General features: G+C 44.6%; 1 protein-coding gene across 5 annotated transcripts; it reads right to left on the bottom strand.

The window, feature by feature from the left end:
* Positions 1–1,505: 1,505 nt before the first annotated feature.
* Positions 1,506–25,367, bottom strand: LOC147618821 (uncharacterized). 5 transcript variants are annotated; one of them, XM_086773895.1, is made up of 7 exons: positions 25,125–25,343; positions 7,046–7,175; positions 6,659–6,823; positions 3,595–3,952; positions 3,455–3,512; positions 2,596–2,847; positions 1,506–2,039 (listed from the first exon to the last, which is right to left on the bottom strand). In XM_086773895.1, exons 3-6 carry the CDS (start codon positions 6,697–6,699, stop codon positions 2,798–2,800), a joined length of 507 nt encoding a protein of 168 aa, XP_086630021.1. In that variant the 5' UTR covers positions 6,700–6,823; positions 7,046–7,175; positions 25,125–25,343; the 3' UTR covers positions 1,506–2,039; positions 2,596–2,797. The 5 variants fall into 5 exon arrangements, with proteins under 5 accessions (XP_086630021.1, XP_086630022.1, XP_086630019.1 ...); XM_086773896.1 differs by having other exon boundaries at positions 6,659–7,175; XM_086773893.1 differs by lacking the exons at positions 6,659–6,823; positions 7,046–7,175 and having other exon boundaries at positions 25,125–25,367.
* Between the last annotated feature and the right edge of the window lie 210 nt (positions 25,368–25,577).

The raw sequence follows: 25,577 nt of genomic DNA, 5'->3' as shown, positions 1-25,577 counted from the left end.
CTCAATACTTAGAAGCAGCTTTAAAGCATTTCGCTTATCAAATAACGAGATTTACAATATAGCACATACGCCCATTACATAAGTGTGCGACCATAATTGAAATAGAAATATGTTAACCAATATGTGATTAACAGACATTTAGAAAATTAAAATTTAAAACATTGCTAATCAAATGGATATAGCCGATTAGAGGAATTCACCTACTAGTTGAAAGGATTTCACTGCTCATCAAATATATTCTTCAAATGATGAACATGAATATGAACAATAGAGGTGCATCATCACTGAACAAAATCTCTATTTGCAACATTTAGGAAAATGCAAGAATGTAATCCTAGGTGCCTTGTTTGGAACATAATACAATGGATCAAAGGTAGAATTTGATAATTCATGTTTTTCAAAGCCCTTACTTGAGAAAGCTAGCAAAAAATATATTTTTTACTGGATTATCGAAGTATATTCAGCTATAGCTTTATCATTAACTATGGAACTACCTGCGCTACAACATTGGTTAGCTCTACCAAATGCAATAAATTTATGTAAATGCTTTCCTACCCTACCTAATAACAAACAATCGTGCTTTTCTAATCGCTTTTACGCACCCCACGGGAGCGAGACCTACGCTCGCCTTCTTAACTACACTCGAGTGAAGTCCCCAAGATGGTCTCACTTATATTCATCAAAAGAATCACAATACACCAAAAGTGTGCCATTATTAAAAGTGTTATTAGAAAAAAACATTGGGGAGTGAGGTAACTAAAAACTAATTTTAGTATGCCAATATAATTGCTCCTGTCACACCCAAAGATGAATTATTGGGAATACACATTTGTAATCTCCCTTTAGGTTCCTTATGTTGACCTCACAACTCCATTGTTTTGTGTCATAAAATTACCTGAAAGATCATCAAGCAAGGAAGCCATGCCTAAAACGTATGGAACTTTCTTGTTGTAAATTGATTGTCAATATAATGCTGAAGAACCCTTTCAACATATCCTTAAGCAAGCTGCCTCCAAACAACAAGATCTCACATATACTTTCACACAACAAACATCCACTGTTGTGCTTGCCAAATCATCAAACTTGTGTTTCATATTCTTCCGAGATCTGACATCACAAAAAGAGTTTGTGCTCTCCTCTCAATCAGAACACTTAATAATAGCTACTCTTCATATTTACATTAATTATGAAGCAACAAGACCACCTCCTCATAACAAACTAGCAAGAAGCTAATTAAGCAGAAAAAATGCTAGTTCTCATCTTGCTTCCAAAGGAATTTGATCTGTCTATGATAATTAACATTGTTCTTCCAACCGTTTTCTAATGCATTGATTTTGTGGTGAACTATGAGCAGGCATCTCAGAGACAAAAGCTGAATGTTTAAAGCATGGTGAATGATCGATCTCTTGCATGGTGAAGCTAACAATGATTCCACACATTTTGCACCCAGCTAAGATTGCCCATATTAATACCAGGCCTTGCCCATTGTCCAGTTAACCCCGACGTACCAAAAATGGATGAAATTTATTCAGAAAGACTGGTAATTAATAAGACCAACTAATGCTAGTCATCTAAGGTTGAATGAGAAGTGGACAAAGTGAGTAAGATAACAGGATAGGCTATGAGGACCAGTGACCATCATCTCAACATGTTGGGCACTTGAACCTTCATTACAATGCTGAACATGAAGTGATATGTTTATACTCAAGCTCAAGGATGTAACGATGGCAGAGGAGGAAAGCTAAGAATATAGCCTAAGATATGCAAAGCTTCACAATGCCTTATTAAACAGTATGTACTTAGAATGACAGCACCAATGAGAGGTATGTACTTGAAATGACATCACCAAAGAGTGAGGGATCATAACTCCATAGAAAACAAAAAACATGTGTTTATATTTCAATGGACGCCTCAACACCTGCAACTCTGACATCTGACGTTCAACTCAAAAGGTTTCAAGTTGTTCAAATATGAAGTCCACTTCAAAGGTCCTTGAAACCTGATCAAGCTCTCCGTTATTAGAGGGACTGGCCTGCTTGCTGCAATGAGGGTAGGTAGTATCAAATTCTTCACTTTATGTCTTTCAAAGCAAAGCAAAGTAAAAAGATCAAAATGGGATTATGGGCTTTCAAGGACACTAAACTTAGCATGGCCGAATACCAAGAACCATGCCCATTATGAGCTCCAAGTCTCCTACTTGTCTACGTGTTGAATTGTGAGCCATTTCATTAACCCAGACAAACTTAAATGGCAACATCAATCATACCGTCATAGATTGTTCAATAGCTACCAATACAATGGACCTTACAATAACCAAAAAGAAAAGCTAACACTTTGGACTTTACACCAGTAAGACAAAAGCTAGAACCCTAAACCCTTAACTGACTAGACTCCGTAACCTAGTGCACTTTGCACTGTTGATCCTTTGAGAGATGTGCTTCGTGACCCAACTTTGCAGCGAGTGAACTTGACCATTATTTCAAAACTACATTGGCAAACCATGAACTTGAAGCACTCTCTCAAAAACTACATATTTACGATCAAATTACAGTAAACACACTAAGCAAACCAAAAGATGCTCAAGAGACTTGATACCTTGAAATGTTGAGCTTCGCAATCTTTGACAAGCTCTCGATAACCCATTGTGTCATGTGACTGGTTGCAAAATCTACCTCATGTAAGGGTGTGGAGGCAAAAGCCATTGTTTTCAAAACTTAAAGCCTGTAGCTCGAGTGACTACCACCATAGCACGGCTTACTATAACTGATAGAAAGGTAACAGGCTTTCTGGAGTGTGATCAAACGAAAAAATATTCTTCATCCTTTGCTTTCCTCTTATCATGTGGACCTGCAAAAGCCACACACACTAGCTTTGTTGATGACCGTATTTGTAAAAAACCAAACAAAGCAGTTATGTATATTTTGACCCTGGGTGTGATTGTCAGTGCAGGCCCCGGTATTGGCCACAGCCGACCAGCTGGAGGCAGCAGGAATATATACACAGCATAGGCTGAATCTTCTATAACCACACCTGCTACATCTCCTGTACTTATGAGTTGTTTCCAAGGACAGGTACGTAATAGGGAATCTAGAGGGGAATTACAGGAGAAACGCCCCCTAGGCATTAATTGTAGGTCTAAAAGTTATGTGCCTTCACCTTTAAACTCACCAATGAATGCCCACTTAGAATGTTTCTCCTCTAATTGGTCACCACACCCACTCATAAAGCCCTCTAGCGTACCTGTCCTTCAAGGGATCCTTTAAATACAGGTCCACAAGTAATGTGGACTTATGAACTTTGCATAGATATCTCCTTTTCCCCTATGGGGGTGGGGTTTGGGCTCTGGGTTATCTCCAGTCTACAAGTGGGTGAAATCTCCCCTTTCTCCTGAATGGGCAGAGGACGCCTATTCAAAGTTGAAGCAGTCATGATTTGCCATTAAGGTTTACCATACCTTTGGTTAGTGTAGGTGTTTTCCTTCTGCACTGCGCTTTCTTGATCCAGTCTTGTCCCTGCACATACGAAGCCTCCAATTCATTCCTCAAGACTACATTAATTGTCCTCCCAATAAAATCAAAATGGAAGAGTTGAAACCTTCTGTAAATCTTTTGGCACTCCATAACCAGAGCAAAACATCTGGCCAACAGTTGTCTGGGCATCCAGATCACCCGTTTTTGCGTTCTTTAGATACTCTTTGAACCAACGCCTGACGCAATTCTCCACTACATCTCTTAAAGGGACTCCCTTCTGGTGGACTTCCTGTTCTAGTTTTGCACTTAACCGCACCTGCACTCCGCCTTCAAGCACTTTCACTCCTCTGGGTTCAACTCTTTGCTCAAGAGTTTCACTTAGCTGCACCTGCATTTCTTCATGCACTTCCCCACCTAAATGTTCACAAACGTCTACAGACTGTTGGCAGGATACAGATGAGTTGAACACTCTAGAAGAGAACCTGCAAACATTTCACCTGCCATTAGATCAGCTTGGTGATATAACTAGCAAAATGTAAAAAGGTTGTTTCCTCAGCTTGTGAAACCAAAAAAAAAAAATCACCACAGTACTTGCATTTTTTGTAAGCAGGAGACAAAACAGTTCACAGTTTAGAAAGAGAGCTAACTAACCACGACTTAAACAAATCGTTCATAGATCGCAGAGAGGGCTTCTCTTCAATTCACCAACCAACTACGACTTGGACTTGGCATGAAGAGAACTTTCATATTGCCTCTCCCTCTCTCCAAATATACATAAAGCACCCCGTCTAGACTGAGCTACCCTAGAGCACACTGTATCTTGCTTCAAAAGCATGCAGAGTATGGGAAGTAACAACTGCATCTAGGGCTCATGGGTCGCAACTCACCAGACATAATGATTCCTTGCAATGGGGCTGCCTAATATGAGCTGAATCTTGCATCCATACTTGACAGTATAAGGATGGAATGATTGGGAAAGTTATCTGAGGACCTGCACTCCTAGATCCCATCACAAAGTTATGACAAGGCATCCTCAAAATAACCACAATCTCCACTGTGAACCACACCAGAGGCTTATTGCAGGGCTCAAAGGAGTACAAAAGAGGATTTTAACGATAGTCTTCTTGAAATCTGGAGTCCCCTCGCAAGTTATTGGCATAGGAAACACAACTGAGGACACTTTACTCTTCTATGTTGAGGTCGAGTGGAGATTGAGATTGGATGTGCAGATTTTGATTGTTGACGCCAGCTTCTACCAGTCCGTCCATGAAAGGCCGTGAAAAGCCTTTGAAGGCAAATAGGTGTGGAAGAGCCACAACAGCTATCACAAGTGGGCCACTGCATGTAAGCATTGGCCCTGGAATCCTGTCCAAACATATCCGTATTGGAATCATCATTCCACACAATGGGTTCTCTACCCCTGAGTAAAAGGGACTGTCTGAGTCCACACCTCAGTCTACGCCAAGCTCTAGCCATAGAGATCAAAGACGCAGATGATGGCTTCCAGCTCAAACTAAGCCACCACTCTTCATGTCTCCTTGTGTGCATAAGCCAGCAAGTGAGAGGAAGGTTTTACAAGGCTGAACACGTAGAGGAAGTAAAGCCTATTTGCACAAGAACATATAAGGAAGACTTTGCACAAACCCACTCAAAACTACTCTAAATTATTGATGTAAATTGTTGGATTACAAGAGTATATACAGTTAGCTACAAATATTGTGCAGGCTGAATACAGCAAATCCCAAGGTATTGCTCTGTATAAATTTCAAACACTCGCTCGAGTTTCCTACAGAAGAATTGATGCTGATCATTGGGGCTGATCTCATGAACTTAGAGTGGGGAGGCCTGGCCAAAACTGCCTGTGGCTGCACCGTTGCTGTCAATCTGACCGTGCTGCTCACAAACCAATAAATTAATTTTTTTCCTTTTTACCTTTAAAGACAGATGGACGCTTGTGATCTTTTGACACTCTCACTCCCTTTCTGAAACTTACATTCTGCGTCACTTCTCAAAACGAGAACCTGCGGTCGTATCTCTTGACAAAGCACCTATCAAGCACCTCCTGATAAGGCACCTGCAAATCTGCTCTTGTTGAGAACTCCTCAGATAGACTGTTCTTAAAGGAGCTGAAGCATACCCATAATAATAGAACACCCAATCAGTCTCCAAAACTCTGTTGAAAACTGAAAACAGTCCTTTGGACGAAGAAGTGATGATTGTAGAGGCTGATCCTCCCAATCTGTGACAAAGTAGCATCTATTGGCTCTGCAAATTCTTACTGCCAACACCATGTCAGGATAATGTTGGTTCTCCCCATAATCAAAGAGATGTGCATTGTTGCAATTTACATAGTGTAGATTGCAGTTATTGCCTAAAAATCCTCTGCAACTCGATTTGCTCCTGATTATACATCTATTGGCACATCAGTTGTGGCTCAGCGGCTAAAGAGATTGTGGATAATGTTCAAGAGTCTCCCTTGGACCCCAGTGATGGTTGCTGAAGACTCTTCCTTTCACACCAGCTTAGAGAGTCAACCCCCATAAGCAAAAAGAGCTGAAATACTCACACCTATACTTACTCTGTTATAATCCTCTGGTTCTGAAGGAGCTTCCTTCTCCTAGTCTCCTACTCGTTGAGAAATAATTGGTACAGAAAAAGTCTCATCCTCAGCACCAAAACAACCGTGTAACCTGGACACATTTTCTGAGCTCCATCACTTGTAACCACAGAAACTCTACAGAATGGACACACTTGTTTGGCTTCTGCCTTGGCACGAACTCCACCGAATGGACAAGTTGAACCATAGGTGATAAAGCTAAGAGAGAGAAAGACTACGACCCTTCAAGTCTTCAAATGTGTTGCACCTCAAACTGTGACTCGGTCTAGGACACCAACAATACTCTTTTGATGCTCCATAAGCTGCCCACAAATTCTAACAATAAGATTTCACATCGAAAAGTAAAATCTAAATGGTGTAGGCCTACACTTCGATCAAATGTAAGGGTATGAGAAAAGATGAAACATCAGAAGCCTTTGTGCAAAAACACTCCAAAACAGAGCACATGCCCTACATTTTTCTTACAATGAACAAGAAGCATTCTACAAAGGAATATACAACTAGCTACAACTACTGTGCAGTTTAAAAACAGAAAATTCAAAGCTCCCACTATGTACAAGGCCCAAGTTACCTAAGAAGACTGTTGCTGCTGTTTGATGTGGCAGATATCATAAACTCGCAACAAGGGCAGCAGCCCAAACCTCCTGCAGGCTGTGCCTAATTAAGACATTGCAGCTGCACCTATAAAACCTGCCCATGGCAAAAAATTCCCTTCTTCCGGAACACATCTGCAACCCTGTCAACGATGACCACAGGGAGGATGTGTGTCACAAGAAGATGAAATTAAACAGCAGTGCTTTGCTCTAGTATCCAGGTCTATAATCCCAAAACCTTGGGAAAAATGATTAGTCTCCTGAGCAACCCAGGCTCTTGAATTATGGGTGCCACAAATCCCGAAGGTAGTTGCATATAGTTCACAAGCTATGGATGTAATATACCAAGCTGTGTAAAGAAAAACCTGAATTGAGTGGCTTCTCTAGAAGCTAGATCTAGTTTCACGGAGCTCCAATCCATCAATTTCTCGTTAGTAGCAATGATGCAAATTGCTGTGTAGTCCCAATATCTGGTCAGAGAGCCTGTGCCACTGCCTACAATCCACACAAACGATACTCAATAATGTCATGAAATGTTGTAAATTTCCATGTGGGATCTTTAGAAAGGCAAATGGGTCCTCTGCAAATTCATTGTTCATAAGCTCAGCAAGAGGACACTTAATTACATAAATGGATGCTCTCCTATGAGAACTCGATTATGGACCGTGCAGTATCCTACACTAGTATCATGTAGTTATTAGTCTTGAAAGGACCTTAATAAAGGTGTTGATTAAGTGGTCATAATTCTATTAGACCCTAAAGAGTGGGCCTTAGGGAGCTAACTCAGCCACCAATGATGGCAAGGCCTTGTCCACAAGGTAGATTTCTGCGCATTTCAGGTTCACCATAAAAGAAGAAGAGAGCTGCTGATGAATTATTCACCTCGATTTGGTTCCAAGTGCTTCATTGCACATAACATGATTGGGAAACTCTACAGAGAATTTCCAGTTCATGGTCGTCTCCAGCTCCCCGTACTATCGCACATGTGCGCTGCTCGCCATTCCTCTCTGGCTGCCATTCACCTCGCTCCCCTCCTCACTACGCACTTCTCCTCCTGCCCGCCATCCCCTTCTTTGCTGTGCACTCCTCCTACCTGCCTTCACCTCCTGCCCGCCATCCCCTTTTTGCTGCGCACCCCTACTCCTGCCTGCCTTCACCTCGCCCTGCCCATCACCATCATCCTGCCCTCATCCAGCCCCTCCTTCACCGCCTTGCACCATTGCTACTGTCGTTGCCATCTCCTGCCCTCCTTGCCCTCCCCTCCACCTCCCTTCTCTTCATTTCCCTTCCTCCGCAGTACTCAAGTATGGAATATTCTTTTGCAGGTTTCAAGTCGGCCTTTCGTTCTATTTAGAATCATGCCTAATCAACCCCCTCCGACCAGGCGAACCATCCATTTTTCACAAGACGAGCTTGAGTTCCCCTTCACCGAAATTGAGAAAGACTCCAAGACGACACTCATTGGAACAATCTTTGGCTCTCACCCCTCCCGTATCCAGGCCCGTGACTAGGTACTAGCGGCATTGCCTTCCGAGTCCCGACTCCACACTCCACTTTAAAGATGGGAGGCTACTTGGGCGAGGATTCTTCCAAGTAGACTTTGATGCTGAGGAGGCAGCCTCAAGGGCAGTCCCTTCCCTTTGGGCCCAAGGAAGATTTTCTTCCTACGTACACTATCTACTTTGACCCTGTTGAAGAAGGCCGGAACCATTACCCTATTGCCCTCAGATTCCCAGGTCTTCCTCATGCTTATTGGCCATTGTTGGAGGCCATTTAGGCAGCCTTTGGGCTAGTCCTACAAGTGCCCACCATCCCAGGTTTTCCCACTTCTGTTGCCTAAGTCATCACTGACTCGGCTGATGTTCCCAGGGTTATGGTGTTGGCTCGTGACAGTGAGCCCTTTGAGGATTCTATGCTGCTTCCGGGACCTAATGGTCCCTTGACGTACGGAGACGTCAAGAAGACCTGACCAGTGCCGGGTTTGTCACAAGGAGGGCCACTTTGCGCAGGGTTGCCCCAAGGCTAGGGGTCGTACGAGGTGGCGCAAACGTGCTCCTCAAGCGACACAGCCTATTGCTCCGCCTCGGTCAGACTTTCGCCCCCACGAGTGGCGGGTCGTCTCTCACAGCCGCCCTGTAGGTGGGAACGCTGGGGTACAAGATGAGGCCCTTCCCAAAGAAAATGTACACAATGATGATGTATTGGGTCAGAGTGATGAGTTTGCAAAGTCATCCTCACAGGAGGATGTTGCACTGGGGCAACATGACTATGTTGAGTCCTCCTTGCTCGGGATGGACAATATGCAGGATGCACTTGGTATGGATACATAGGACATGTTGCCATGTTATGAGGCCTTGCAGGATGTGCAGCAAGATTTAGGTCACAGTGTCCCACAGGGCACCCATGCATTGCGCACGTATGCAGAGACCATGCAGAGTCCACGTTAAGAGTGAACATGCTCACATTGGACTTTGCTACAAGGATTACCCCCTTCTACAGCATTACGAGAGGTGGGTCTAAACTCCGACCAAGCATTTACTTAGGTCCAGGATCAAAACCCTCTCTTTACTATTGAGGATTATCTCATGGAATGTGCAAGGTCTAGGGAGGCTTCCCATGCAGAGTAGGAAGCACCTTGTTAAGAATTAGCTCCACCCTGCCATTGCAGGTGGACCTATAGATGTGTTGCTTCTTCAGGAGCACAAATTGGATATGTTCCAGTGTGGTAAAACTGCTAAGATCCTCTCTGGACACACTTTTTGGTCTCGAGCCTCATGCTGCCACTTCGCACAAAGGAGTAGTTACTAGACTCGGAGTTAGCAGATGATACTACTATGTTTTTGAAGGCTTCGGAGGCTTGCCTCTATGCTTTCCGCACTACTTTGGGGATGTTTTGTTTGGTAGAAAGTGTTAGATAATGTACAAGCGAAAGCATAAATTGAACAAGAGAGAGTAGAGAGAGCTTGGGAACAAGATCACCTTTTAATAATAGCAATTAGCTTTACAATGGCAATAGGAACCTGGCCGACTGCTCTGGAATAGGCCAACCAGCTCACGACTCACAAAACAAGGAGAAAATACATAAATGCCCAATAAATAGACATAGCCCAAATACACTGAGATGCACTAATTCTAACACCCCCTCTGCAGCTCATAGTCTAAAGAAGATATGATGCAACCATGGACCCTACAACACCGCGAATTCTAGAATCACCTCGGAAAGAGCACCCGCCAACCTATTTCCTCGGAAAAAAAATGCCACCACGAACAACAAGGAACTTTGCTTGGCTACGAATTCCTACACAAGTGTGCAGTGAGCTCCAAGAATAGATGATGAGCTGCTGGACACACCGCACCCATAATCCCCAACAATGGACGGAAAACACATCACGTCCCAAGAGCATCAAACAATGAACTCGGAACAGATCCTGTTTCTGCTATACCAAAGATAACCATGTCCTGCCAGATATCTAACGCTTGGCACTCCGAATCGCGATTCCCATGCACCAGTAAGTGGAGCTGCAATCAGCCCCCTCTCCCGCCCACAGGCCACCTCTGGTTGGAAGCACATGGGGGAAACTGCATGTATACTAGAGAAGCACACCATCTTAGTCCTCCCGGACCGGAAGCGCCCCGGGAGCCCTAGAAGTGGTACTAGAATCTGTATCACTGTCTTATGTCATGTCTTTGACCTTTTTCTGAGATGAAGACTTGCCCTTGGTCTCGTCCTTCTTCTTGGACAAACAATCCTTGGATAGATGTCCTCTCTTCCCACAAGAGAAGCAGCGACTCTGGCCTTTACTTTGAACTGAAGTAAGTGCTTGATCACAACTGTTACGAGACACCTTTATCTTACCCTGAGAAATGAGGACGCACTCTTCCTCCAAGAGTAGGGAGCTAAGATCATCAAAACCCAACGGAGTGGATGTGACCTGGCACCTCAAAGATTGAGAAATCAAATCATAGTTCGGGGGAAGCTTAGTGAGGATAAGTGCAGCTAGTTGAGAAGAGGACAAAGCAGCACCCATTGTCAGCAACAACTCATCATGGATAATCTTGGCCTTCATGAGGAACGATTACATGGAACTGCCTGCAAGAAATAACAAACCATAGAGTTGCCCTTGCAAAATAACTGCCCCCATTGACAAATCTCGAGCAAAGAGATCCTCCAATTTAGACCATACCTAATGAGCACTGGTGAGAGTTTGCACAACCGGTTAGACCTCCTGTGTGATGGTCCGCACAAGCTCTGAATGCGCCTTCGAGTCCCGATTCTCCCAGTCTTGTAATTCCACAAGAAATTCATCCTCTTGATCCTGAGTCCACCTCCTAGAGTTCTAAGGACGCTCGGGCAACTGATGCCGCAGCAAAAAAACGCAGCCACAGCTCCTCAGCTTGCTTCTGTAGAAGAAAACGCAGCCAGATAAGGCTGGCCGATAGCAAGAGGGTGGCTGGACCAGAAAAACACAGTAGGGTAGACAGAAAACACAGCAACTGTAATCACTGATGAGCATTGGGGAGAAGCTATGGAACAAAACACAAGGCACAGATGATGAAAACGGCAAGCAGATTGCAGAAATGGAGCAGCCTGAGCCTAAGTGAATGATACCATGTTGGAGAATGCACATGTGGAAGCATAAACTGAACAAGAGAGAGAGTAGAGAGAGCTTGTGGACAAGATCACCTTTTATAATAGCAATCAGCTTTACAATGGCAATAGACAACAAGAGATGTTGAACCATGTGCAAGGGACAGGATGAGAAAGTGAATAATGGGGAGGCTCTTTATATAGTAAGGATGTGAACCTAGCCGACTGCTCTGGAACAAGCCGACCAGCTCACGACTCACAAAACAAGGAGAAAATATATAAATACACTGAGATGCACTAATTCTAACAGCAAGTGCCTCCATTCATTGGCACAAATCAACAGGATTTTGGATAAGTGACTCTCCGTAGACATAATGAGGTTTGGATATGGAGTTTACCTGGATTGAGAGAGGATGCACTACCAAATATCTTGGCTATCAAGTCGGCATTGACATCTCACCTACACAACAGTTCACCCATGTGCTCATGAGCATTAAAAGCAAACTTCAACATTGGAGCAGCAAGAAGCTTGATTTGGCCTCTAGAGCCTTGGTAGCTGACCAAGTGCTGCTAGCGACTGCTTGGTTTGTCACATCGTACTCGGTGTTTCATAAGGGATGCACTGGTCACTTCGTCGGCGCTTCTTTTGGTCAGGATTAGATGGCACTATACACAGCAAGGTGAGAATGTCTTGGGATACCGTCATTATGTCTAAGCAAGAGGGAGGATTGAACATCGTTGACTCAAAGGTGCAATGTAAGGTTTTACTCTGTAAGCTAGTGGTCAAGGATTTCTTCTCGGCGCTTACCCTTGGAAGGACTTTCTTCTGCAGCAGATTACGAGGTGCATTCCGATTAGGGGAGGTGATTGGATTTATAGCCCACGTTTTTATCTTCTCATATGAGAGCACCTCGCCCTTGGTGAGATCTCTTCTGCGAGCCTAGGATTGCATGAGGAGCTTCTTGGTTCATATTCCTCCATGGTCAATTGAGGAGGGTTACAGGCAGCCCATTGTGTGGAATGACTTGATCTAGCAGCCAACTACCATGCTATCCAGTGGGCTGCTTGGGCGACTCTTCTCCCCCCAGTGTTGGATTGGAAAAGGCTCATGAGTCTCACGGAGGATGAAAGAATGCTTCGCACCCAGCACTTGAGAGGCACTAGTCAGAGGATTATGCAAGTGAATGCAGCCATACCTAACCACTCGATCACACGGACCTTCATGGAAGGGCCTCATCACTTATGGTTAGGGGATCCGCATGTTTCTAGGCCTGACACGCATCCGCATGTCCCTAGAATATAGGGGTTTGTGACATTCCCCCCGGCTTCTAATCAGTTGACCGCAACTGAAAAGCCTCCAGATAGGCCTTCAAAAGATCTAGGTAATCCTTGAAGTAGGCCTCATCCATCCATTTCGCATCCAAAGCTGAATAATTCTTGAACTTCACAAGGTACCTACGAACAAGTTTGCCTCCCGCAAGCTTTCGTTCCTTGTGAAAAACAATCTGTTCAGGTTGAAGAATCTCTTCCAGCTCATCCACCTCCGATGGGTCTTCCAAAACCGGCTCAAACGGTGTCGGTCCCACATAAGGCCTCAATAGGCTCACATGAAAAGCATTATGCATGTTCAAATGATCTGGGAGTACAAGCCAAAATGCAACATCATTGATCTTCTCCAAGATCTGAAAAGGTCCATAGTACCTGTTGGAAAGCTTAGGGTACTTTCCCTCTTTCCCTGGCCTCTTCCGAAGGCGTGCCTTTTCAAATTTCAGCAAGACCCAATCACCTTGTTTGAATTGTACATCCCTTCTATGCTTATCAGCTGCCTTTTTATTCTTGGTTTGAGACCTCTCTATGGCTATCCGTACCTGTGCAAATGCAGTATCCAAGTCTCTGACATACTCATCTGCTGCAAAAATCTCATCCTTTGTACGAAGGATGGGTGGTAGTACCACCTTGCCATAGATAATCTCAAAGGGCGCCTTGCCCGTAGAAGTATGTACCGTATTGTTGTAGGCAAACTCCACAAGTGGTAAATACTTCTCCCAATCCGATTTGCCGTCGGATACATAAGATTTCAGAGTCGAGGACGGCTGAATTTGCTATTTCACTTTGCCCATCTGTCTGTGGATGGTAAGCTGATGAGAAGTTCAGCTTTGTACCCATATTGTCAAACAATGCGCGCCAAAATAAGCTTGTAGTTCTAGGATCTCTATCCCCCACAATAGATTTAGGCATGCCATGGTGTTTGAATATCTATGCCAAAAACATCCTAGCCATATGATCTGGCTTTATTGTCTTGCGCACGGGAATGAAATGTGCCTGCTTGCTGAACCTGTCAATGATGGTCCAAATAGCATCATTTCCCTGTGGCGTCCTTGGCAAATCCATAATGAAATCCATAGCAATGCTTTCCCATGGTTCATTTGGTATAGGCAAAGGCTGAAGCAATCCAGGTGCTTTATGTCGGTCAAACTTGACCTTTTGACATACCATACATTCACATACATATGCTTCAATATCCTTGCGAATATCTGGCCAAAAGAAATACCTCTCCAAAGCTTGTGCTGTGGCCAAAATGCCTCTATGACCTGCATATGGAGGAGCATGGCACTCATCCATAACCTTATGGCGAAGGTTCTTTACCACACACATACAATTTTGCATCATGAGATATCCATCTCTTATGACATAAGATGGGACAGCAATACCCTCTTGCAAATCAGCCCATACATGTGCAAAATCCTCATCCAGATAATAAGTATTACGCATATCCGATAAGTCCTCATGGTATGCAACTGTAATAGCATGAACCTATGGTCGTCTAGATAAGGCATCTGCCACCACATTCTTTTTCCCTGGAGAGTGTAAAATCTGAAAATGAAACATTGAGAGGAAATTTGCCCATCTCATATGCTTCTCTGAGAGCTTATTTTGAGTCAAAAAGTATCTCAAACTTTGATGATCAGTTTTGACCATAAAATCAGCCCCTAAAAGATAGTGTTTCCAAATAGTAAGGGCATGAATTACAGCCAACAACTCCTTCTCATAAACCTGTAAGTGAAGCTCTACATGTTGCAAGCGTCTGCTCTCATAGGCAATGGCATGTCCTTCTTGGTTCAAAACAGCCCCTATGCAGTCCCCACATGCATCACATTCCACCACAAAAGGTTTGTACAAATCCGGAATAATGAGTACCGGTCCTGAGATGATTGCACTCTTCAACTTTTGAAAGGCATCTCTCTCTTCTTGTGTCCATTTAAAGATTGCTTTCTTCTTCGTTAACTCATGTAACGAAGCGGCAATGAAAGCAAAATGCTTGACGAACCTCCTGTAGTAAGCACATAAACGAAGGAAGCTCCTCACTTCATGGACTGATTTCAACTCTGGCCATTCTTGCATGGCTTGTATCTTTGCGGGATCCATGCGCACACCATCCTTTGATACAATGTGACCAAGATAGTGAATCTCTGGGAGGAAGAATTCACTCTTTTTTGCATTTATGTAGAGCTGATTTTCCTTAAGCTCTTTAAACACAAAAGCCAGGTGCTCACGATGTTGGGCTTCATTCTTTGAGAATACAATAATGTCATCAAAGAATATACCCGTGAACTTTCTATGCTTTCTAAACACCCTGTCCATCATCTTGTTGAAGGTAGCGGGTGCATTTGTAAGGCCAAAAGGTACCACCAAAAACTCATAAAGACCAAAGGCTGTCCTAAATGCAGTCTAATGTACATCTTGAGGTGCCACTCTCACTTGATGATACCCACTCTTGAGGTCTATTCGGCTGAAACATGCCGAACCTTAAAGCTTGTCCAAGATGTCATCAATGCGCGGAATCGGAAACCGATTCTTGATGGTTATCTTATTGAGGGCACGGTAATCAACACACATCCTGTAAGTACCATCCTTCTTTTGAACAAGAAGTACCGGCGAGCAATATGGCGAGGAACTAGGCCGAATCAAACCCTTCTCCAAAAGTTTATTCACCTGTGCCATAATCTCTTCTTGTTGACTAGCACTCACCCTGTATGGTGGTCTATTAGGTGGAGAGCTACCGGGAATTAGATCTATGCAATGATCTTCCGGCCTCTCGGGTGGCAACCTTGCTGGCAAAGCATTCGCAAAACAATCTTTGAACTCATTTAAAAAGTTAAGCTTGTCTTGATCTAATGTACTAACATCAACACTAGAATGTTCAATGGTATCACATACAAAAACCAAGTAAGAACAAGCTGATTTCTTTATTGCCTTATTAATTTGTACATGGCTTACAAGAGGTATGGTACTTCCAGTAGTACCAGCATCTATAGAGTGCTCACGGCCTCTATGTACAAAGCTGATTTTCTTCTCTTTGTAAGCCTTAATAGGCTCTAAACGGTGATGCCAGGGCATCCCCAACAAAACATCACAACCTGTAAGAGGAGCCACTAAAAAGCTCTCATGGTCGAGGTAGTCCTGTATTTGTACACGGAGCTTACCAATGACCGGAGTTACATCAACCTGTTTGCCCTCAAAGGTGGCATCTGCATTCATTTGCATTTCCATGTCTTCCACATTGAGACCTATGGCGGCAGCCATATGTACGGATATAAAGTTATCTGTGGAAGCATCATCAAAAAGAAACAAAGCGGGCTGATCCTTCAATTTGCCCCAAGCCTTGCATATGACTCTACTCTTGGGCTCATGCCCTGTATTACCCTGCACATCGGGTACAACATTCACAAGAAGCTTTTCCACATTAGGCTCAGCATTCTTAGGATTCTGTGGGCATTTAGGATATATATGATCTTTAGTGCCACACTTAAAGCATTTTCCAGCCTTCCTGTACTCTTCCAATTGCTGTTTTGAGAGCCCAAAATTGTGGCGTTTACCCCCCCGGCTTCTTTTCGGAGTCATCCTTTGCATCTCGGCCATCTTTGGGAGCATTCTTAGGTGGCTGTCCACCCTTTTTCTGGTCATAACCAGCCCTGAATTTGCTCTTGTTTTGACCTGCAAATGGCTTATTTGTGGGTGCTTTCATGTGCAAGTTCTCCGCAATCATGGCTGAGTGTATAAGCTCTTGTATGGTCTTATTTGGGTACACTCCCAAGCTTTGTTGGATGATGTGATGGAGCCCCGATTCAAACTTTCTCTTCTTCTCGTCCTCTCCAATCTTCATGAAGGGAGTAACCTTGAGAAGGACTTTCCAAAACTTTGCTATGTATGAAGCAACGGACTCTCCCTCATCTTGGGACAGCCAATCCCACTCCTTGCGTACATCCTTTGCAAAGTTTGGTGGTAAGAATTGATCATAAAACTGAATTTTGAAAGAAAACCAAGTTGGGGCAACACTTCCATCAAGTATTTTTGCAAGCCACCAATCACTTGCCGTATCCTTGAGATGCATTCCCACATGCCTGAGCATACACTTTTCCGAAAAGTCTTCATTGCAAAAAGCTATCTCAAACTGTCTAATGAAAGCAAGTGCTTTGGTAGAGTCCATCCGTCCCTGAAAGTTTTCAAACTTTACATCCTTGTCACCGGACTTGAACTCTCGAGGCTTCTTCCTTCTATGTGCATCCCTATGTACATCCTGTTCATCTCCATGGTGATGATGCCGCGATGAAGATTCACGATCCCTCTTCGTTCTCTCTTGAGCCACACTCTCCGAATGAGTGGAAAGCTCAACACGAGAACGGATTTGTCTTCTTGAAGCAAAGCGGGAATGAGTAGAGGATCCCTCATCCTTACTCTTCTCTTGACCTGCATCAAGCCTAGCACCAGGGACTCTTGTCCTTTCAGCATTTGGCACTTGCTGTGCTCTTCTTGCTTGTTGTGCATCATGTGCACCATCACGGGCAACCATGAGGGGTGGCTTCTTGAAAGCCAATCTACCATCTGCTTCGGTGTATACATCACCCTTAACCATTAGGTATGCAAGTGCAAGCTCTCGGGGTTTCTCAACATCCATTTCCTTTGCAATTGCTTCAAAAGTGACTTCATGGACCGAAGCCTTAGCCTTGGCAGCCAACACCCTTTGTACATCCGGGTCATTTTTCAATGACCTGAGCTCTTCGGTTTCAGCCCTATAGCGTCACACTTGACGCCTCAAAGATTCCAAATCAGAATGCATAGTGTCATGAGTACCCGCATCTCCATAGACATCATTGCCTGCAGCATCTCTTGCATCCCTTGTACCATGAAATTCACGGTCCTGTGTGTTCTCCACACTGTCAGAAATGTGGCTGTCCATGACACTCAAATCAGGTCACCAGTTATGATTCCAAGCCTCAAACCGTTTTCCAATGAGGGGAAAAACTGAGCTCTAATACCAATGTAACGGGAGGCGGACGCGTGTATTGGAATCGTATATATGTGAACAAGATTCTGAGCACTTAACACTTGAGCATTACAACCACAAAGCTGAAAATGACAGTACACCACATAAAGGGGCCGATGATAGGCTGACCCCCCCCCTTTAGGTTATATTACCAAAAGAGTCTGCAAAGTACAAGATTACGGGTGCTTGGGGATTCACCAAACACTAGCCTGCACCTGATTCTTCCAAATACATTATGAATGAATACATTTCAAACAAGAGAATCTGTAGGTACATCTGTCCTACACACAGGTACATCCGCCCTGCACAAGCCTCTTCACAGGTACATCCGCCCTGCACAAGAGTATCACAATCCTCACAGGTACTCCGCCCTGCACAAGATGTAAATGGATCTTTAGGCCCTGTTTCCACGCGAGAAACTGATCCAGAGCAGAAACCTGTGTTCTCCGCGAGCAAGTGTCCCCAATGCTTGCCCTAAGCACCTGCTATACCAGGAATCCTTGAGACACATCCATGCTCACATATTCCATTGCTGTCCGACCTGTTTTGTGCAATAACCAGTCCAAAACAGCAACTTTTTGTCGCGAGAAATCCACCTGTAAAGGGTCCTACAGCCCTGTGGAGGTCCCTAGAGCTGTCCTGTACTGTCCAAGTTGACTTTGGACACTGTAACCAGCCCAAAACTCGCAATAACCAGAAATTGCAGGTCTGAAATTTACCAACCAGCCCTTTAGAAGAGTGTGGGGATCGTTGTCCAAGCTTGTGTAAGTCCAAGAAGCAAGCAACCAGCCCTGTAGCAACTCCCAAAGCTCCAACCAGCTCTCCAATATGTTGAATAATGAGTAAAACAGCCCAAAAGGGCCTCTTGAGGGAGGCGCCTTTTTCAGGTGCCACCTCAGGGGCCTGGTGGGTACACATGCTGGCTGACATGTGTCCCCATAAGGTGTCCAGGTAGGTGTCCAGCCCATAGTGCTCCATTTGTCCTGTTTCTATAAGTTTAGGTCCAACCAAATGGGAAATGGCCATAAGCTGTCCGGACTTCATTAATTTTGGTCCAACCAAATGCGAACGCATTATAAGTTGTCCGGCCACTTATTAATGAGTGTGGACCTGCAAACCAATAAACCTTAGTAGTAAATGAAGTAAGCTGTAAATTGAGTGTGGACGCACTTACCACCTGCAAAACCCATAAGCCCACAGTTTTAGGCCCAAACAGGAGTGCACACACGTGTCCACAAGGTGCCCGGGCGTCCCCAGTCCCTCGGACTTCACAAGCCAAAATAACAAGCATTGTCCAGGCAGCAAGACAATGTCACACAAAGTAAAATAAAGTTATGGCATGCATCATTTATGCATTGTGCACAGGTAAACTTGGAGAACCACCTATCATCATTCTTGTACTTGACAATATTCCGCCTGCCATCATAACACTCCATGTGTGCATGGCCGGAATCCACACGGGCACCGCCCGAAAGTCCACAAATGTCCTGCCATGTCCTTGGAGTGGCAAACAGAGAGGGCGGCTACACACAGAGGCGCGAAGTGAACAGGGGCGGTGAGGGCAGAGGCGAACTAAGGCGGCAGTGAGCAGGGGGCGGCCCAAGGAGAAGGCGGCGACGACAGTAGCGAACAGAGAGAGAGAGAGAGAGAGAGAGTGCAACTATAGAGGAGAGAGAGCATGGCAACTGGCCCTTACCGAAAGGTTGAGGTCGTACGGCCTCCAGAGTCCAGACGCAAGACGCAGGCACGCCACACAGAAGGACAAAACAGTGAAACGTTTATCGCAGGCGAAACCCCCAAAAAAAACCGTACGGATCGATCCGTACATACGGATCTCCGTACGGTACGGATTGGATCCGTACGTACGTTTTGATCCTACCTTGATACGTCGGCTGAGTATCCACCAATCCAAGGCACTACAAAAGACTCTTCGAGCCACTTCTGCAAGTCTAGATAGCTGTAGGACTGCACATATGCTGGCTGAATGCTAAAGAGGAGCTTCACTGATAGCCTAGTGATGATAGAATGCTTAACTAATGCATGAACTATTGAATACTCAATGATGAATGCTGATTTGATGTGCTTGCTTTTATATGGCTTTAGGCTGCTGATCGGTCCAGCTAAAGGCCGTTGCCCACTTCATCTTGGACAAATAATGTTAAAACTAACATTAAATGCTAGCGCTAACATAAAATGTTGGGCATCACACTTAATGCTGGCCGACTAATCTCATATTGCATGACATGCTGCCTGCTATGCTAGCGGACTGCTGCATATGTTCACATATGCTGTCTACCTACTGTGAATGCTGGCTGACTGGAGCCTAGTGGCCCCAAATGCTTGTCGGATGGCCCTATCTACTGTCCAAGGCTGTGAACAGTCCTTGGACAGGCTAATGACATCATGGGCTGGCCCATATGCAAACCTACAATGTTCTACAAACTTGCTAATGACACTACATGCTATGGCTATGAAACCGATCCCGTCAAGTGGGAAAGACTCCGTTGGACACCCACACGCGTAATAGCACAACTTAATACCACAATTTGAAATGGACAACTTAATTACAACTTGAAATTGAAATGAAATGAAATGAGATAAATGGACACCAGCACTGGGGCTGGAACGGGCCGACCCCCCCCTCAATATATGATATATTTATTGGGAGTATTTAACAAATACAATGCTCCATGGGTTCCAAGAACCAGATGATGTCCATGTACAAATGAATACAGTACCAAACAAAAGGCTCGAAGTAGATATTCGAAGTAGAACGACCACTTGAGTGGTCCAGCCTCTACGGTCTTGTGCTTTCACTGGACTCCGCGGAGAGCGTGTAACTTGGTTGAACACAATGCTAATCAATACACTTAAATACACTAAGATTTGAAGGACACTTGCTCAAATACAAGAAGTAAATTGCTAAATTGACAAGAGACACACAATGAGCCAGAACGGCCGACCCCTCCCTTGAGTAAATTGTATTACTATTGGAGAAATTCAATACATAGCTTCACACGTATCCATTGCCAAATCCTCCATGCCAATGCATATGAAATTCAGCATTTAGAAAACAATGGTATGTCGATGTAGATCACCAAGGAGCTGCCTTGATGCCCGGCCCGACTTCAGTGCCCATATTCTCTACCATTGACTCTATGTTCTACCAAGCAAGGTAGCAACATCTTCAAGAGCACATAGGACAAGAGAAATACTACACAGGGCGGCTAAACAAGGAGTCCTGTCCTTCTACTGAATAAGTAATGACAACACAGTGTCCCATTAGCTTACTTGTCTTCATAGAAGTTGTTGCAAGCGGAAGCCTTCGCGTTGGAAGCTTTAGAAGTGTTGATATATTCAATTTGCCACAATCCTTCGCGACAAGAGTCTTCAAGAGGATGAAGGGAACCCTGGGAAAGCTTCCCCTATGGTTCAACTTGAGAAAGGAAGGCTGAAATTAGGGTTTTCAGCAAAAAGACCAAAAATTACAGCAAAAATGAGAGCTGTTTTGCTGAATTTCAGTCATTGGGAGTGAGTAGGAAAGTGATTAGCACTTGGAAACACTCTTGGAAGCTTGGAAAACACCCTAGCAAGTTGGGTATGGCTATGGAGAGCTTGGAAATGGAGAGAGATGGTGGAAAAACAGAGTTTTCAGCCTCCAAAAATCCTCATGAAGAGAAAACACGAATTTTGTCTTAATAAGTAAGTGAATTGGGATTCAATTAGGTGAAGGGACACGGGGAGATGCCCATTTATGAGTAAAAAGGGAGGATCGGGTCCTAGACATTAAGTCTTGTCCGCCTCGGGACTTCAGTGAGTGTGAACTTGGAAGCGGTCATAATTTATAAGTGACTTTTGGGCGCCCAAACTTTAATGAAGTGGGAACGCACTCACTTATAAATATTGGCTAAGTCCTAAGGGCTATTTGAGCCTAGATTGGGTAATACTTACCACCTGTTCACATGCCACACAACCATGTCAGCAGACAGTTTCACACGCACGGTTCACGGACGGGCGTCCCCTTACCCGGAACTACACATTGGTCAAGCAAGCATGAAAACAGCATGCAATTTCAATTGCAAGCAAGCACATAAAGATGCTATGCAATGCAGCATTGGCATGAGCAATTTCCGTTCATGAAACCATATAAGACCAGGCGTTTCCAAGCAAGTATATGCGATACCAGACCCAGTGGAAAGCCAATCCTCCAGGCGTTTCCGGGCATGTACACAAAGGCACAAGTCCCAGCGGAAAGCCAAGTCCTCCAGATATTCCAAGCATGATAACGTCAAGTCCCAGCGGAATATCATATCCAACTATACAGCATGACACATATCAATCACATGCATAGGCACATTCCATAAGCCATGGACACCAATCCAATATGTACATAGTGTGAAAGCAAGAGTGAACCATTCGGGTGGCCAAATATTAAACCAACATGCGCAATACACTTACCACCTGGTCACATGCACAAAACTCGTCAGAAGACAGGGCAAACTTCACGACTCACTGGCAGGCTTCCCCGCTCAGTAAGTAACACGTCAAGCAGGCAAACACAAAAATACAAGTCATGCGAAAACAGTTTCAAACATGCAAAACATGAGTGCATGTGCAAATAGTATCATGGACATATCTCCCGTTCATGGAACAAGTATAAAATATCTGTCGGCACAAAAATGGCATGACGTAAAACATAAATCCTGGTCTTCCTATGGAGTGACAGTCCCATAGGTAAGACACAGTTCCAGGCACGAGCCTCCCTATGGAGTGACAGTCCCATAGGTAAAACACGGCACGAATACTGGCTCTTCCATGGCGTGACAATCCCATGGGGGAAACACAATCCACGTCATACACGGGTGGCACCAGTCTGGCTCCCGTCCATGTCAGCAAAATACTGGCCTCTTCACATGAGACACCGGCCTGGCCTCAAGTGAACGAGACACAAAAACTGGATATGGACCAAATGGTCGGCCAATTGGTGACAGGCTAACTGCTGCATGCTCTATCTGATGAATTCTCCAAGTGGGTTAAGAGAACTAACTCCAGACTGACCTCTATGGCTCAGAGACTGACCTACGACGTACGTAGCTCGTGCGTAATTGCCCCTCGACTGAGGGTTCACAATGGGGTCACGACGTACGACAAATATTCCTAGAAAAAGGAATTGCTTCTATACAAATGTTTGCACTGATGATCATGCCAGTGTGTCACTGTGTGCCCCAGTGCAAGGTGCACGTGACAGCATGTGTCAATCCTCTTACCCACTTAGAGAATCCATTAAAAAGGGCATGTAGAAGTCAACTTATAGCATGTAGTTGCATCAAAAGCATATAGTTAATGGTAGATCGGTCTATGGGCCACCCAAAGGCCAGCCCATAAGGGGAACATCCAGGCCATAAGGGGCATAGGCAGCCAGTCGGCAGCCTACAGATGCCGAAACCTGCAGTCGGCCAACACTAGATGCCTACTGGCATCATTCGGCCAGCATGGCAAAGGACAGCAGCGGGCAGGTAGGTGCATACAGTCAGCCAGCCATAACTATCCACTTCCTTGCCTCCATAACTTGGACCATGCCAAGTTTTATATACTCAACCTGTAGTAGGGGTGTGAAGTCCTCACCAATGTAACTTAGTGCCTAACGTAAAGAAATAGAGGCTGCTCTCGAGTCACGTCTTTCCCCACTCACAATGCATCGTTGAATGGGTCTCTCCATCCTCCTTCGAAAACATCCCCTTGCGCTCATGCATGCAATGCCGTAGTTTGCTAGTGCTTTTCCTCTTCTAGTATTGCCGTCTCGTTTGTATTCTAATGATGGTAGGTGGATGATCTTTGTTTCCATGCCACTTCGACCAATTGGGAGCCCACATCAATGTCCTTGGCCACTTGCACCCACTTGGAAGTGGCTTCATCATCCTTCCATAAATCGGCATTTTCTTTTTCAATGGCGACTCCCTTTCCACATCTCAATGTTGGCTGCGTGTATCTCTGTAAAGGTTGGCATTGGAAGCGGCACCACATCCCTCTTTGATTTCCGTCTTTGTCACTGCTATTTCTTGACAAAGCTCCATTCTGTCATGCCTACATTCGCAGTTGTCTTTATGGCCATGTCACCTTCATGGAGAGCTTTGAAGTTTGATCTCTTCAATTTCTGCCACACGTTGCTCCTTGATACCTGTAATTTCCTTGTCATTGTGTTCCTTCAGACTTGCAAGGTTCTTGTCATGACTCACTTCCAATAACATGATTATCTCCTTCACCGTTGAGAAACCAATTCTGGCGTGGCCTGACACGGGGGTTCTGGGTTTGTGTGTTCAATCATTTGTCCATTTTTTTCCTCAGCTCTTCCAACTTCCCTTGCAACCCATTCCATTTCATTAGGCACGTCATCTTATTTGTTGATTTCTATTTGTCTGCAGGTAAAACACCTTTCCACTGCCTCTATCTCTGTTGAATGTTCCCATTTTTGCCGCCTCCTCTTATCTGCAAACCCACTTTTTCTCTTATAACTGCACCAATTGTCCTTCCCCCTTTCTTGCCTTCTTTTCCTGCAAATACACACAGAAAACAGTAGCACCCTGTAGGCAAAATTATATTCACCTGGCTCTGCAACATAGCTGACGAGCATGCAGCTCAGGTAGGGACACAGCCAAGCATGGAGGGCAGCGTAGGCAGGCTGTAGATGGAGCCACACCAGCAGACAGTGTGGCCAGAGGTGCGTGCAGCACGAACGGCTGTATCGCTGGGTGTGCACAATGCGAGCTGGTCATGTGGAGGGGTGCACACAGCACCTGCAGGGTGAGAGAGAGGGGGGTGGGGGGAGGGGGGAGGGGAGCAAGAGAAGTGAAAAGGATGCTAAGTCTAGGAAAGCACCTCCTATGGTTGCAGAGTTGCAGCATCAACACTAACTCAAATCCTCAAGACAAAGAATGCAAAGTTTCTCCAGGGACTTCGTGATTACAAATATGCATACATGATTGTGTGTGACTATCTTGACGTGCCTGCACCAAACTTTTTCAAACACAATCAATACAAGGCGTCTTGTGTAATGGCCCAATCCTACCAAATACTCCCTGCCTCCAGCTGCTGTACTTGCTCGCAGCGTCAATATCCCCCATGCTTATAATACCATGGCATACATGCTCTTCTGGAATGAGCACATAGTAGAATCCATATGAAAAGCTTGGCAACCTAGAGCTCATCATAGTGACCTTACTCTAGCTATTCAAATCATCATAAAACCCATGAAAGTCTCTCCCTTGCCTCATGACAACATCTAATCAGCCTAGAAAGCTTGGCAGACCCTAGAGGCCGTACCCTAGATGAACAAATTATCATACAACACATGAAAGTCCCTTTAGCTCATGACAAAATCTAACCACACTAGAAGCCTCTTTCTACACAATCAAGCTGACACCATGGCATGCCCAGACCCACTTAAAAAACAGGAAACTCAGTCGTAAACCAACGATAATAGTAGCAACGCTATGAATAAAGCAGATTAAATGCCAGAGACACCACGATTTACCTGGAAGGTGGGTTTAACCTTAGGCCGAAGAGGACGGAACTGGGCTTCGCTTTCACTGCCTGCAGCGCTTGAAGGAAAGTTTTGGGCACAAGGGTCATGTTGTGCCTCGCTTGGATGTCATGAGCAGACAACAGTTCTCTGTTGTTTATCTGCAGTCTGTGGAAGAGTAGCCAAGCTAATAACAAAACCCTGTCTCTAGGTTTTAAGTAAAAGCTTTAGGCTTTAGATAGATTTTGAGTCTCTCTCTCTCTATTTAAATATATAGAGAGGTTTTAAGTAGGCTTTAGGCTGTAGTTAGATTTTGAGACAGTCTCTCTCTATATATATTTTATTTATTTATTTATTCTTTTTTCTATTGTCTATGACTACACAAGGTGGAAGACTGCTATACTATACTTGGAGTACTTCAACACTTATAAAACAATGTGCAATTGATCACATGTTCACTAACTG

Source organism: Cibotium barometz, chromosome 34, assembly GCF_041138505.1.
Source record: "Cibotium barometz isolate CiBa-2024 chromosome 34, ASM4113850v1, whole genome shotgun sequence".
In the NCBI taxonomy this organism is placed as follows: domain Eukaryota; kingdom Viridiplantae; phylum Streptophyta; class Polypodiopsida; order Cyatheales; family Cibotiaceae; genus Cibotium; species Cibotium barometz.
Note: the sequence above shows the minus strand (reverse complement) of the source record. Positions and strands in the feature narration are given on the sequence as shown.

Bases quoted from the DNA above. Each gene is read 5' to 3' on its own strand.
- LOC147618821 (XM_086773893.1), bottom strand. From the start codon at position 25,222: ATGACCCTTGTGCCCAAAACTTTCCTTCAAGCGCTGCAGGCAGTGAAA. The intron at 3,953-25,124 runs GTAAATCGTGGT...AAATGTTTGCAG, and splicing joins AGGTTAAACCCACCTTCCAG to GTTCTCTTCTAGAGTGTTCA. The intron at 3,513-3,594 runs GTTTCAACTCTT...TCGTATGTGCAG, and splicing joins TGCCAAAAGATTTACAGAAG to GGACAAGACTGGATCAAGAA.